The sequence below is a fragment of the Panthera pardus genome, unplaced genomic scaffold (assembly GCF_024362965.1).
Source record: "Panthera pardus isolate Hobbes unplaced genomic scaffold, ASM2436296v1 HiC_scaffold_20, whole genome shotgun sequence".
NCBI lineage: Eukaryota > Metazoa > Chordata > Mammalia > Carnivora > Felidae > Panthera > Panthera pardus.
The window spans coordinates 61,825,223-61,839,900 of record NW_026526766.1 but is presented as its reverse complement, the minus strand read 5'-3'; the positions used below and the strand labels follow the sequence as shown (position 1 = coordinate 61,839,900).

At 38.4% G+C, this 14,678-nt stretch overlaps 2 protein-coding genes and 1 long non-coding RNA gene across 4 annotated transcripts in view; 1 reads left to right on the top strand and 2 right to left on the bottom strand.

Annotated features, from left to right (window-relative positions):
- The window catches only part of ERP44 (endoplasmic reticulum protein 44), a 95,760-nt gene extending 93,509 nt beyond the window's left edge, over nucleotides 1-2,251 (top strand). The window contains exon 12 of the mRNA XM_019454353.2: nucleotides 850-2,251. Coding sequence (XP_019309898.1) covers nucleotides 850-951 — 102 coding nt within the window. The 3' untranslated portion in view covers nucleotides 952-2,251. The remainder of the gene's footprint in view (nucleotides 1-849) is intronic.
- On the bottom strand, nucleotides 1,071-6,975 carry LOC109270075 (uncharacterized). Its single transcript, XR_008424282.1, has 2 exons — nucleotides 6,383-6,975; nucleotides 1,071-5,376 (listed from the first exon to the last, which is right to left on the bottom strand). It is a non-coding gene; the product is annotated as an uncharacterized LOC109270075 (long non-coding RNA).
- Nucleotides 6,976-8,213: 1,238 nt separating this feature from the next.
- Nucleotides 8,214-14,678, bottom strand: part of STX17 (syntaxin 17) — a 66,862-nt gene continuing 60,397 nt past the window's right edge. For both annotated transcript variants that reach the window (XM_019454354.2, XM_019454355.2), the window contains exon 8: nucleotides 8,214-14,482. In XM_019454354.2, the coding sequence (XP_019309899.1) occupies nucleotides 14,243-14,482 (240 nt within the window). In that variant the 3' untranslated portion in view covers nucleotides 8,214-14,242. The remainder of the gene's footprint in view (nucleotides 14,483-14,678) is intronic.

Sequence of the window (14,678 nt, the reverse complement as noted above, 5' to 3'; positions counted from 1 at the left end):
TAATATTTTATCAGATTAGGAAAAGATGTTACTTACCATTATTGTATACTTCTCCATTAGACAGTGAACCTACATTTTATAGTAATATAAGTATGGCTTAAACCAAACATATATCTCAGTAAAAATATAAATAAAAAGTATTGGAGAAGGGGAACATGACAAAATAAAATGGGAATTTTGCAGATGTTGCTTTCCCAATTTAACGGGAATGAGTCAGTATCCAGAGTGTGTAACACAGGCATTATGTGCCTCTGTTAACTACAGGGGATATTAAAACAAGGGCTACATGTTTGTTCTTGAGGAGCTCATAATGTGGAGATAAAGGATAGTCTTAGATATCTGAAATTCTTAGAAGTCACACTTACAGTTTCACTGTGTATTTTTGTCTACTGTTGGTGCACAAGTATGGAGTATTTTCCTTCTTATGGCAACTAATTTCTGGCATCCAGGTAATTGTTAAAAGCTCTATGAACAGAGTGGGTGCCTTTAATCCTCTTAGTGGTCATTTGTAGGACAGAAGGGTTTGGGACATAGTCACAGCTGTGCAGCCTCTCCAGAATATTCTAGGAAAGCCCCGTGGTGGCAGGTATTGTGTTTCCTTCCAGTACACCCCAAGAACTGTCAACAGGTCCACAGTTAAGGGCTGTGTGGCACCCTTGCCCTGGGGAATCTGATGAGTAAGGGCATTTGAAATGGGGAAAGTAAGATTTCAAGCTTAACTCTGGTCTTTGGTACATAGTGATTATTGAGCAAATAATTATAAAACAACTACCATTCATCTACTCTTATTAAAATAGTGTAATTCCATAAAATATATTGCTATAAAATGTTTTATTCTTTCTCTTGTAGCAAGTCCAAGATGTAGCAAGCAGTCCACCTGAGAGCTCCTTCCAGAAATTAGCACCCAGCGAATATAGGTATACTTTATTGAGGGATCGAGATGAGCTTTAAAAACTTGAAAAACGATTTGCAAGCCTTTCAAACAGCAGCATCAACTTACGTGGTGGAAATAGTAAACCTATATTTTCATAATTCTATGTGTATTTTTATTTTGAATAAACTGAAAGAAGTTTTGGGTTTTTAATTTTTTTTTCTCCCCCTGACTCAAAATGCATTGTCATTTAATATAGCCTCTTTTTAAAAATCTGTTAGGGATAAAAAAAAATAATAAAAATAAAAACCAGAGGCCTATCTTTGCTTTAAATCTGTCCTGTAAAATTTTTATAAATCAAGTGAAAGGTGACATCGCCAGAAACATACCGTGAACTCGCACTACTAGGTTAGGGAGGACTTAGGGATGTTTCCTGTGTGGTATGTGCTTTTCTTTACATATGATCAGTTCTGTTGGTATTTCATTATCACATTTCTCAAAGCTAAGAGGGTCTATATTCTGGATACGGGGAGGGGAATAAATGAAAATTTTCACACTGTGTACTGTGTTTTACTGATTGGTCGGATATTGCTTATGAAAATTCCATAGTGGTATTTTTTGGATTCTTAATATGTAACTTAAACATACTATGAAGAGGAGGAGAGCCATAAGCCAGAACATTTGGCAGGAACTGTCCTTACAAATTAAGAAAAAGAAAATGAAAAGTGTTATTAAATTTCTATGTGTTTGTCTAACAAAATGGCATATGGATGGCATTTAAAACTTTGAATTATACCTAAATCTGAGCTACTAGTGGAGCAGGCAGGTTACCACTGTTGAACCAGATCCCTTTTAAGGCTCCTCCTATCGTGACATGTTCATTTCCAAAGACAAAAACCAGCAGAGAAATTGTACTTCAATAATTCTAACCACCTTCTATCTTGTAGAGTCTTGTTCTGGATGTATAGATCAAAAACAAAGACAATAAGGCACATATGTTTTTAATTTTTTCCATTGTAAAATTGTTAGAGGACCTCCCCACTCTAGATTCCCTGATTTCCCAGGCCTGCAGTGTATAGTCAAATGGGTCCCTGTGCCAGGCCTCAATACTGCTAGGGAACAAAACCAGAGGGAGAGGCCCCTCAGTGTCATATCAGGAAGCCCAATGCCAGAGGACAGACAGGTTCAAAATTGGCTTTCCTCTGGGCCTGGGTTGGTGCTATAGGCCAAGAGTCATTTTATACTTGGAGTCTAAGTCAATCCCAGTTTGGGGAAAGATTATTTTTAAGCTTACAAGGCTGACATGTGCCATTATATGTAGTGTGTAATATATGTAACATCTTCCAATTCTTTTAAAATAAAGTGACTATTTATAATGCATATTTAATGATTGTTATTTTAAAAAAGCCTAGAATTCCTAGTTATGCATGACTTATCCATCATTTCATTCAGAATAGTAAATGTTAATAAGCTGATAAGGGGCATGTTTAGTATATCTTACCAGGTTGTTAACTAGAAAAGCAGGACAGAGCTTCCTCAAGGTCGGGTCTTAGTTCTGTTCAATTCCTTGCTTTTAATCAGTACCTTTGAAATCAAATTTGTAGCCTTCAGGTCAGAGAACAGACCAAATCTAAGGCAGTGAGAATGAAAATTCATAAACATTCAACAAGGCAGCACACAACACCGAAAGCAGCATATGCAGCTAACTGGAATAAATTTATAATCCTGTAATTAGCTTTAAAAATATTGTAAATAAAAGATAACACTCAAATATTGGATTGCAGAGAGCTGACTTGAGAGTAGTTCTTAGGAGAAAGGCCTCAAGGAACACATGTTCAGTGTGATCGAATATAACTGAATGGCTGTTAAAAAAGATTTGAGGCTGCATTATTTACCTTTTATGCGTATTGGGACTCAAATGTCTATTGAATGAGGGAGATGCAAAGTGATGTTGGATAAGTTTTGTACCCCTTAAGGTTCTGAACATTCATCAGGACTTGGTGCCCAATTTTATTTAAAAGGAAAAAAAAATGCAAAACACCAAAATGCATTAGGGAAAATAAGTTTTTGCCATAGGGCTAGTGCATGGGGTGGGGAAGGGGGGAGTGCTGTGGCTAAGAAAATGAGAAAGGAAGTTCAAGAATGGGAGCTGATTGTGCGTGGCCTTGAATGCCAAGCTAAAGGGTTTGTACTAGATCTTATGGGCAGTAGAGATGCACTAACAAATTTTAAGCCAGAAGTATGCTCATATTCAAGTTTGAGAGGAAATACTGTGGCAGCAGGTCTAGATACAATAAAATGGGCCACCGCAGGAGAGAGAATAGCCTGAACTAAGAGTGATGGCAGAGATAGGAACAGATCTATAGATGGCAAACATGTAGATTCCACAGGGATTTGTCACCAGCTGGATGTACAGAGAGGACTTGCAGGAATCTAGAACTCACAACTTACCCATCTTCCCATCTGAACTCTGCGTCAGAGGATATTACATTTATCGAATCGACTTTGGGCCTGAGGCTCCTCAGCTGGGGAAGGGTGGGGGGAGGATCCAAGACTAAAGAACGGCTGAGTCTCAAAACCAAAACTAGAAGCAGTCCCTTCTTGTTGTCAACCTGCTACCTTTTCAAGTTTTTCAAAAATTGGTCTAGTACTGAGGGGGGCCATAAAAGGATGAAAACTTCCTTTAGAGGAAATTCTAAACATTTTTTAAATACTTAAATGAATGTAGAGAGGAAGATAGAGAATAGGCATCTAAGCATCTCCTAGAGCTCCAGGATGAAGTTGCCAAAGGTCACATACAAAAGAAGGAAAAACTGGCATGATAAAGGCCAAAAAGAGTGAAATATAAAAGTGTTTTGAAATATTAAATCTCAGGATGAGCTTAAATTTGCAGAAAGTGCTAAAATTGCCAAGAAGCCATTAAAAAAAAGAGAAAAACCTGGGGGCAAAAAGATGAGTTTAATGGATTAATAATCAAGAAAAGCAGAATAACTCACTATTTTTTCTCTGATGAGATATAGGCTAGCGGGGCCAAACTAAAATGACATAAACAAAAAAGCAAAAATGAGAAATAAAAACAATCTTGCCACCTTAACTAAAAAATGTCAGGGCTCTTAAGACCAAACTTCAGTGTCCCAAAGAGCTGCTGGAAGTTACAAGTGCTTGCTTTTAGCAACTACTGGAGATTTTTGAGAAATCATGCAGAATGTATAGGTGACAGAAGACTGGAAATGAATAGTTATTACAGTTTTCAAAATAATTACAGTTAAATGGCTTTAGCTATTTTTCTAAATAAAACATCTCATTGAACCAAACAAATGTTTAAATAGTCTATATTTGGAGAAAAGATTTAAATAGGTGATAAGAAAACAGTAGTCAATTTTTAAGCCCAATATTTACAGACCCTGAAGACAGTAAGTTGTTTCAGAACTTAAATTGTTTAATGCTGATGACAACTGTTTTATGTGTTCATTAAAACAGGTTGGATAGGACCTCTGCTTGGCCACTGTTTTTTAGCTGTGTTTGAATTTTTGTATGTATTTCCAAGTAATAAAACTATATTTATAAAATATTTCTATATTTTAGACTTCTTACTAATTCAGTTTGTCATAAATATCATAGTGTGAACATTTTACTCTGAATCCAGATGACTAGTAACAAGCTTTTCCAGTTTTAATGTTATTTTTTAGGTTACTTAATTGTACTTGAATCAGAATGAGAAGATACATGAATCCATATGCTGACAGCTCAAGCCTGGCCTTTAGTTGAAGTGTCAAAGCTCCCTTTCACAGAGCACACTGGGGAGGACTGGCCTGCCCTTAGGCTTTGGAGAGGAAGAGGAAAAGCGCAGCTTACAAATTGCTTTTCTAAAATGTCCTCTTCTCTCCTCCTCCCCCCTACCTTGCCTAATAAATTCTTTCTATGCATCCTCCAATGCCCAGGACAGTTCTCACCCACTGTGGTCCCACAGCCCTTTGTTTATGTATTTTAGAATACCCAGTCTAGTACACACTGTTGGAAGTACATGTATCCCTTTGTCTTATCACCATGTGAATGCCATGAAGGCAGGAACTCATGTCTTTGTATTCCCAGCAACCTGGAGCACTGTAAGATCAGTAATTCTATGATGAAAAAAAAAAAAAAAAGCCAAATTCCATAATAAATGAACAAAGGACAAGAAAACATCATAACTAGAATGGACTCTGCCAAGAGAATTAATAGAAGCTGTCCTTTTTCTCTATTAGTATCTTACTGTAATAGCAAAGCATTGCTAGGTATTGCTAACCAGTTGTTTCCCAGGTCTGGGCCACTCAGGTAAAAGACCATGTACTTGCCTATCTTGTGCTGTGTCTCATATTACTTACTGGGATGGGTGATAGGAAGCTGTATGGCCACTCTTGATGCCATGTGTAAAGTTGCACATGCCATAGGGAGGATCAGATCAGTCTTGGAAGCCTGGTACTATGTTTTCTTGCCGTAACCACTGCCCAAGAGGGCATCCCTAGCTGTCACACAGAGAGGGAAATAGAACAGGGCATTTATTCTGACTTCTCAATTCTTCCTATCTTCATAATGAGCATGACTTTCTGATTTAACACACTGCTTAACAGTCTATTTCAGAATTTTTCTAGATTATAAAGTAAATTACCTGGTCTGTGGCTTCTGAAATAGAACTTTACCTCTTAAATTTTAGAATTTTGCCTAAGTTCAGTGTCTGGCACCTTTTCTATTTTCTGGTTCCCCCAAGATTACTGGTAGTACTTTAAAATCACATCCACAGTTCCCACAAACCTTAGGAGGATGTTTTTTAAAATCTAAGCCTAGAAACAACAAATTATTTTAAAAGTTTTTTTTTGTTTTTTTTTTTGAGGGGGAGGGAGGGAATAACTCTGCACTTATTTTCATTGCCTTTATTAATAGGGTGACCATGTAAGTTTATCATCCAAACCAGGACATGTGAGAGTGAAAGGAAGGACTAGTAATAATTTCACCACGACAATAGATGCAAATCAAGACTGTCCCAGGTAAACTGGGATGTATCATCACCCTATCATGTTTGGATATCATTCTTATCAGAGATGAAAAAGATTTATTCCCAGTCACCTGTCATCATTATGCCACATTTTTTTTTTTTTTTTAGTATTTATTTTTGAGAGAGAGAGTGAGAGCAGGGGAGGGGCAGAGAGAGAGGGAGACACAGAATCTGAAGCAGGCTCCAGGCTCTGAGCTGTCAGCACAGAGCCTGATGCGAGGCTCCAACTCATAAACCGTGAGATCATGACCTGAACCGAAGTCAGACGCTTAACCAACTGACTGAGCCACCCAGGTGCCCACACCATATTCTTTTTTTAGAAAGTCCTTTTAAGAATTCCTGGTATTTCCATCAAGTTTCCACTCATTTTAGGTGGCTCCCTAACACTATTCTTACAGGTCCATGATACTTTTTCATTCATGTGCTGTTCCTTTAAACTTTGGTTAAAAATAACAATTACAATAACACTTGCCACTTACATTTGTGCAGTTATGATGAGCCAAGCTCCATTCTAGGCACTCAACATGTGCTAATACTTTTAATCTTCATGACCACCCTGTAGGATAAGCAAGGTATCAACAGGGAAGGGGAGATTCAAGAAGGGAAGGCTAAAGAAGTCCCAAGTTGTTGACCTTCACTCTAACCCAAATAACAGGCCACTGTTATGAACAATAAAACCTAGGGAGGAAAGAAAGGGAATTAATGTCCATGGGGAATTAGTAAGTGCCAAGCACTTTATTCCTTTTCTTCCCTATCAACTCACTGAGAAGATGGCGGGTAAAGTACAAGAACTTGGGTATTAGAGACCTTGGTCAAAATCCTGTCACATGCCTACCTCTTAACTTCAGTTCTGCCCTTTTTGAATTCCAATCTCTGTCTGCCTCACAGCAATTAAAATCTTGCTTCTACTTTGTCTCAATACTAGGCCATCAGATTATAAATCCTTCTTGGGTGCCTACTATTCTGACCCCATCAATCCTACGGTAAGAAAGAAGATAAACCCAACTTTTCTACACCATTTCTTCAGTGATTGAGGTCCTATATCCTAAGTCATGACTTTTAATTAGAAAAATAGAAACACCTTTACCTCCAAATTCTGAAATTTTCAGTTCATGGCTCCCACGTGCTGGAGGTATTTTCCAGATTTCTTCTGTTGCATCCCTCATTCCTATGTTAATATACAAAAGTGGTACTGAGCAAAGGTTTGAAAGGTCTTAGAAGGCTTTTTCACATTTTCATACATATCCCTGAAAGATGGAACAGCACACGTACTATGAGCCCATCATTTGTCATCTGGAAGTCACTACTGGTGTGTGTGTGTGTGTATCATTTCTTCCTTCTCATCACTGTATTTCATGCCATGAAATACTCCAAGAAGCAGGTGATAGAGTCCCTGCCCTGAAAGCAGCTTACAGTCTAGTTGGGGAGATCCAACAACCACAGACAATAGATGTTTACAACTATGAAGTTGTAGAACATTGCAGAATTAGCCCCAAGTGAAAATGGGAGCCAATGAACTGCAGTGATCAAGAAATAGAGATGGAAAACTGGACCATGAAAGTCTTGGACAGTAAAAGGTAAATTTCGTGACTATTTCTCAGTGGGTTTTCAATAAATATTTATGGAATGAATAGCAGGACAGGAAGAATGCAGGCATTCAATATGAAGCAGGGGATCTCACAGCAGAGAGGCAAGAAAGCACAAATCACTTCTTGCATGTGGGAAAGGAAAGCAAATAGGCTGCATACACTGAGAACCCTGGCAAAGGTGAGGTTTATTACCAACTTCACTGGCCAGGAAGGCAAAACGAGGAACTCTGAGGGTTGTAACAGTCTTGATCTGAATCAAAGCAACCCATTGATTCCTTTAAACAAAGAATTATTAAGTTAAAAACACATATAATACCACTCTCTCTGTATTTCCATCCTACCAGCTTCATCACTCACATTTAACTCCTTGGTTTTCTGTAAGCACACTACGCTCTTTCATGTTTTCAGCCTTACGTACATGCAATTCCTCTGCCACCTCAAAGGCCACAACTCTGTCTTCAGTCAGGCATATCTTTCCTGCAGGTACTGTTCAGGTAACACATGTCCCACCAAGCCTTTCCTGTTTCCAAGCAGAGCAAATCACTCCGTCTTAACTTTGTTCATTCCTCTTTTAAAGTACTTACCATGTGTTACTGTGACTTCTTGCTTTATGTATCTGAATTCATTAGCCGGAATGGTTTACAAGGGTAGATTCTACAGGTCTAATATTTTTCTATATATGGCCCTGGTACTCAACACATAACAGGCATTCAGTCCAATCTTTGTTGAATGAATTTTATTGCATGTTTTCTTATACAAGCACCACTCAACAACATAATGAATTCAGTAAGCTTTACAGAATTTGTAGAAATTCTCACCATTGGGCCTTTTCTTGTGCTGACCCTTGCTAACATCAAGGGTTTAACAATAAAATGGAAACTATGTTTAGGAGATTTAATAAAACCCAGGTAAACATCTTTTTAATGATTAACCATAATACAAGAAAATCTCAAGTACTTGAGAAATGTACGAATAACATGTACTCTTGAGTTGTTTTTCTCAAATATTTATTAGTCAAGTTTCTCAAAGGAGCTGGACAATGGTCCATTCAAGCCTGGAGTATCTATGTTGCTGAAGAAAAACCCCCCGCTTTGGCTATGACATACACAGGCAACAGGACTGACATTGTTTTGGAGGTTAAGAAACTGAATATAATTCCTTCTGGGGGACAAAAGGTTTTCCTTAAGAAACAACTTTTGGGCTACCTAGTTCTGTAAAATGTAGTATTACAGAAATTATTTCCGTCTGGACAAATGTAAACAGTTTATTGCCAGTTTGTAACTTCACAGAAAAACTTTAAAATCATTTTTGTGGAATGTCTGATTCTCAGTGGCATTGTCAGATGGGGAGTAGTTGAGTTTGAAGAGATAAAGCTGGGGCTGGAATATGGCAAGCTGTGAATGCCAACCTAAGGGGTCTGAACTTTATCAAGTATTCAGTGGAGCCACTGACAATCAGCAGAAAAATGGAAGACGGACCTAGTTCTCACTCTTGTGGCAGTGATGTGAGGAATGGTGTAAAGTTGGGGAAAATGAGGTAGGGGGTGTATGGAAATACAGTTTTTTACTAGAGTGATGACCATGAATATATTTATAAGTAGATGCAACTAACATTCAAAGTAGAATTGACAAGACCCAGTAAGTGGCTATATATAAAGAATGCAGAGTGTCAAGTTACTAACCCCTAAGGTTTATGGTTGGCGAATCCCTGGCTGGAGCAGAAGAAGGCAGGCACCCCTGAGAAAAAGCTTACTATGCAAGAGACAAAGCCAAAACTAGCCTCTGATCTCCTGATTCCCCACCCAATTTCCTTTTCACTATTGCTATTGCCTGATTTGGAATGTTAAAGCTGGTCTGAAAGTCCATAAGCCTCAGCAGGCAACTTAATATGACATAACAAAACCTCAGTTAAATTACTTTGAGGATTTTTTTTCTTAGACCTTGGTTATAATTCTAGCTGTGGTGCTAACTAGCTTTGATCTTGGGTAAATCATTTGCCTCTGACACCTTTTTACATTTTTATTCAATTTATTTCTTTTAAATTTGCACATAAATATTTTTTATCTCCAAAAATAAATAATTTCTTCGAAGGTGGCAATGTGGATAACATATGGACATTTTGCCACTGATTGTTTATAATACCCAAGAAGTTTCTCTGTAAAATGGTGTCAAATTAATGAATATAAATAGTGAGAACCACTTGCTAGAAACAAAATGAAGTGTTGTTTAAAAACACAAACAGAACCTCAATTGTTTACATTATCTTAGGCTACTGGGGAAGCTTTCCTACCTTTTAGGACTCCTCTGACTACTTACGAACATTGTCTAACATTCATAAGTACCTGAGAGCCAAAGCCATGTTATGCTTGATTACAAGAGAAGAACATGTCCATTTCACAGGAGAACCTTTTTCCCAAGCTTTTCATCATTCTTCCTCCCAGATTTCAAGTGGCAGCAATGAAGGGCAAAGGGGGTCCTGAGAAAGACCTTTCAGTTTTAAGTTAACACAAAGCATAGGTTGGTGTGGTTTCTGTTTTTCACTGGAGGAAAATGTTATACATGATTTATGTATATTTCAGGCTTCCTCAACTTCCTGTGATTGATATTACCAGTATTCAGTCCTTACTCCTGTGCAAACTACGTAGGACACTTACAGGCAGGCAGGCAGCCCACAGAGAAAGGTTTTTGGACTCATAGGATTCTCCCTTTGCAGCATTCAGCATCAATATAAACTAAAAGTTCTTGCTCCAGGAACTCTAGCCAGCACACCCCCTTTCTGGGCATCCTTAGGTTACTAGCTCCAGAATAGGTGGGTAGGAGAGCTAAGCCAGTAGAAGAAAAGCAAAACTGAGAAAGGAAGAGAGGAAAGGTCCTAAGGACAAGGGAGTGTAATTTGTGACTAATAAACACCGAGGTGGCTTTTCTATGTGTTTGATAAAATGTCTTTGGAGATGATTTCAAAAGAAAAGTTTCAAAAATGTTCTAAGTAATACTAGCATCACTACAGTAAGTGCGTGGCCTCCCAAGGGTACCATTTTCAAGGAGAGTAATCATTTGATTCTATGAGTTATGATAGATTTTGCAGTAGAGTTCATTGTTAATATCAAAAAGCACTGCTTAAGAGATGGCTCTAACCCATGGAATACAAGAAAATTTGTAGGATGTGCAGGTGGAATGGAAACATTTTTAATTTCATAGTCTAAGGACCAAATTCAGCACTGGGTACTTCTGCATCAGCCACTATTGAAAACTCTGAGGATGTGGGACACTTTGTGACAAAAGATTAGGAAAAAAAAAACCCACTGCAAACGAATGGCATATGTAAATTCACAGCAAGCCTGCCTTACAGAATAAATTGGGGTTTGGCTGAAGCAGGACGAATGGCCTACCTCAATTTTATATACAGAAGTAGCATAGTAGGAGAGTAATAGAAATTTTTGTAGTTCAAGAGACCTAGCGAACATCCTGGCTTCAACTTTTTACAGCTGAATACCCCCCTGCAAATCATGTAACATCTCTGAGACTCAGTGTCCTTACCTGTAAAATGCCTAGTGAAGTGCCTGGAAAACAAAAGATATTCAATAAATATCAATTCCTCCATAAGGTGTTTTCTTCTTTTCAAACTAAGGGTCACAATCCATTGGTAGATTATGAAATCAATTTGGTAGGTTGCAACCAGCATATTTTAAAAACTGAAACAATAAAAAGCATCAGAGTACCCTACACATAATGTTGTTCCATTATGCATATGCTGAGTTTTGATATAAATGCATTTTTTACTGTGAGTTACAACCAAAAAGTTTCAAAGTCTCTGCTCTACAGAGAAATTCTCAAATTATTACATCACAAAAGTCTTCAGGAAAAAAAGTCTTTAGGAGCACTGCCTTTATCCAAATGAGCCTCAGTACATTCTCCCCACCCCCATTCTGTACTTTTCACCCATGACTTCTTTATAACTGGAAGTTGGTACCTCTGTAAATGTTAAGAACTTAATCAAAGTGCCCCTTATCTTCTAATGTGATCTAGTAAAAATAAGACATGAATCACAGAGAAGATGAACTTAATCTGATACTGTAGGGCATTAAATTCAGTTTAAGATTGGTTTCTGTGTCATATTGTCTAATTTATACCTCTAAACACTTTATAGGTTGATTAAACACTTCAAGAAATTTCTACAAAAAGTTAGCTATTAAGTTCTATTATGGGGAAATTAGATACAATTTCTAAATAATTTTAAATTGTAAAACTTTTTAAAAGGGCTGTAACTTGCCTGAACATGAAGACTGCTAGAGTAATATTCCGATCCTGACGACTACTGAAAACCAAAGGTCTATATGATAGGAACATGCAGTGGGAGTATAAATGAGATCCCCAGACGAAATGTGAGCTTCAGTTACAGGCCTCCTCCCTCCTCCAGCTCCAGTGTAAAACTAGTCCCTGGTGCTGTTCAGCAGGTGGGCTTAAAACGCATAGCCAAGTGCGGGTTGGCAGAGTGGGAGTAATATGTTGAGATGAAGACTGGGCCACAATGAAGGGCAGAATACTAGAAATTACAGAACTCAATGATACAGCTCAATCTTGATGTAACTCTACCTTAAATTTGTAATTTTGGCTGGCCAGGCCAGATTGGCCATTATTAGAAGTACCTATGGGACTGAAGTTTAGCAATCTTGTTTTAAACAAGGACCCTGGGTGATTCTGATCCTCATTCTGGTTTGAATACCCTCTGTTAAAGGGACAGCGAGGATCAGAAAATATTTAAAAAGGTGGAGTTCCAAATATCCCAACCTTACAGGAATCCAATATCAAATACTGGATTAGAATCCAACACTTATTCAAAGCATTTCCTTCTTGGCATTATACTAAAGGTACAAGTCAACAGTTAGCAATACTTGATATTTTCCAGTTGTTGAATGACAGTAAGAAATGGTGCTTTCTCTTCATTAGAATTCATTGGTGAGTGGGATGTAAAGTGATGAATCACTAATTCTACTCCTGAACCATTATTACACTATATGTTAACTAACTTGCATTTAAATAAAAGGGAAAAAAAAAGATTCATTAGTGACAGTCACGAAAGTGGGAGAAAGGTCTGTTTAGATTAGACAAAGAAGTAAAAGGTAGAATTAATAAAAATTATTAAGAGTAAACTCAACAAGAGAGAAGTGATAAACCATTCAACCACCTGAGGAATCTGGTTCCCGAGCTCACACATTTGGTGGTATAGGTGCCCATTCCTCTGCTCTCAGAAAACAGTAAAAATTAAGGCAAAAGGCAGTTCCTTCCTATTTCAAATGAGTTGGGGGTGCAGAATGAGGCTACCTGTGATTTTGAATTCTTTTCTCCCAAATTTAAAATCTCTTTGCTATTTGATAAGACAGACACTAGGTTAGGCTGGGCCATGCTTGCTCTGTTGGGATTAGCACCACAAATCCTTCGTGAGGACTGAGTCTTGGCACCAGGCTTTGTCTATCATCTTGAATGTGAGAAAAGGCAGGCAAGAACGCCATTCTTGGGAAGAAATAGCAGCTGTGAAAAGTAAAGGAAAGCACAGGAGACAGCAGAGCCTGGGGAAAAGGATGGCAGTAACAGAAGTGAGGTAGAAAGCCCTCCTCCAAGGGCCAGCTAGAAAGACTTAGGGTCAGAGAGTCCCTGTGTGGCAGGGACATCAGTCTCTTGAAATTGTAAGACGTCCCTAAGAAATGATCTGGTGTCCCCCTACCTTCTGATTTTTTTTTTTTTTTTTTTTTTTACCTCAAACTCTAACAATGTTGGAAATATTTGGAGATCTCTCTTCCCTTTTTTTCTCTCTTTCACCTAGAGGTTACAAGTAAGGATGATTGGAAGGAAACAGAGATGGGAGACAGTACAAGAAAGCAGATTATGAGAAAAGTCCTCATTACACATGGGTAGAACTCACCCCACAAGTCAAAGAACTGTTCAAAATTACAAGGGAGGGAAGGCAGAGGCCACTGGATCTTTGAGGTGTTAAGAGACAGACTGACAGAGCAAGCTCAGTGACTGGCTTAATAGTCTCCTACCACTTGAGATTCTGTGTTCTTTATTTAAAGAGAGACAGAAAGAAGAGTTCAGAGAAGAAGCCAGTGTCACAAATTAAGTTACCTGAAAGAGAAGTTGCACCTCTCTTTCCATTTTCTGACACTATTAGTGTCCGTCACCAGAAAATACAGGTGACCAAACTGCAATAAGGTTCACCAAATGGACTCCACCATGTAGCTCACCTGTTCCCCCTCGTGAGATCCCGACTTCCTTATTTGATAAGAAAGGCTCCTAAACTCCCCATTCTTTTCTTTGTTAATGGGCCAAATAATCTCCTATGTTTGGGAGATAAACAAACATATTTATAAGATACTTAACCTTAGGGTCTCCAAGTAAGGGTTATAGAATAAACTAGTCTTCCATAACCCATCATGTCCATACATCTCAAGTCCTTATCAGAGTTGTAAGCTCAATTTTCACATTTCCAGGCAGAAAATCTGCTCCTTGGCAGTCTTTAAACTTTACCCGACAACACTACACACCCTCATCCCAGGCTCCTCAATCTCTAACATCTCCATTAACACTCCAGCAAACAACAAAATATATCCACTTATCACAGTTCAATCCCACTTGAACATCTACAGCCACTATCTTGATATAATCATGTTCCAAAACTGACTGAGTGTCCAACAGCAGCAAAGGTCCTCATTAGGATAGACATGTTGGCGCCAATAAGACTGAAGTTGGGGTTTTAACTGCATTTTTTGTCAGTTTGGCTGGGGAGATCTGGACAGCTGGAAGTGAGCTTCTCCATCATTTTCTGTTTCTTTCTTTGTATCAGTTTTCCACCTGTGAAGCCCAACACCCCACCACCAAGTGCAGCTGCAATTCCTGCCACTTTGAAGCCTGCAAGGAGGCCAATCGGACCCCCCACCACTCCTCCGATGAGTGCACCTGCCACAGGCAGAGCTGCCAGCTTGTATTTTGCAGCCTGTAAAAAAAAAAAAAAAAAAAAAAAAAAAAAAAAAAAAATTCAATTTAGAAATTGAGTTGAGAATATCTGCCTGTGGTGATGTGCATTTTCCTCTCATTACTCCTGGCAATGCCTCTTTAACTCCTGGTACATAATTAACCCTAGAGATTGGGGAGTGGGGGGAAGTATTCCACAGGTACTACAATTGCTCCTG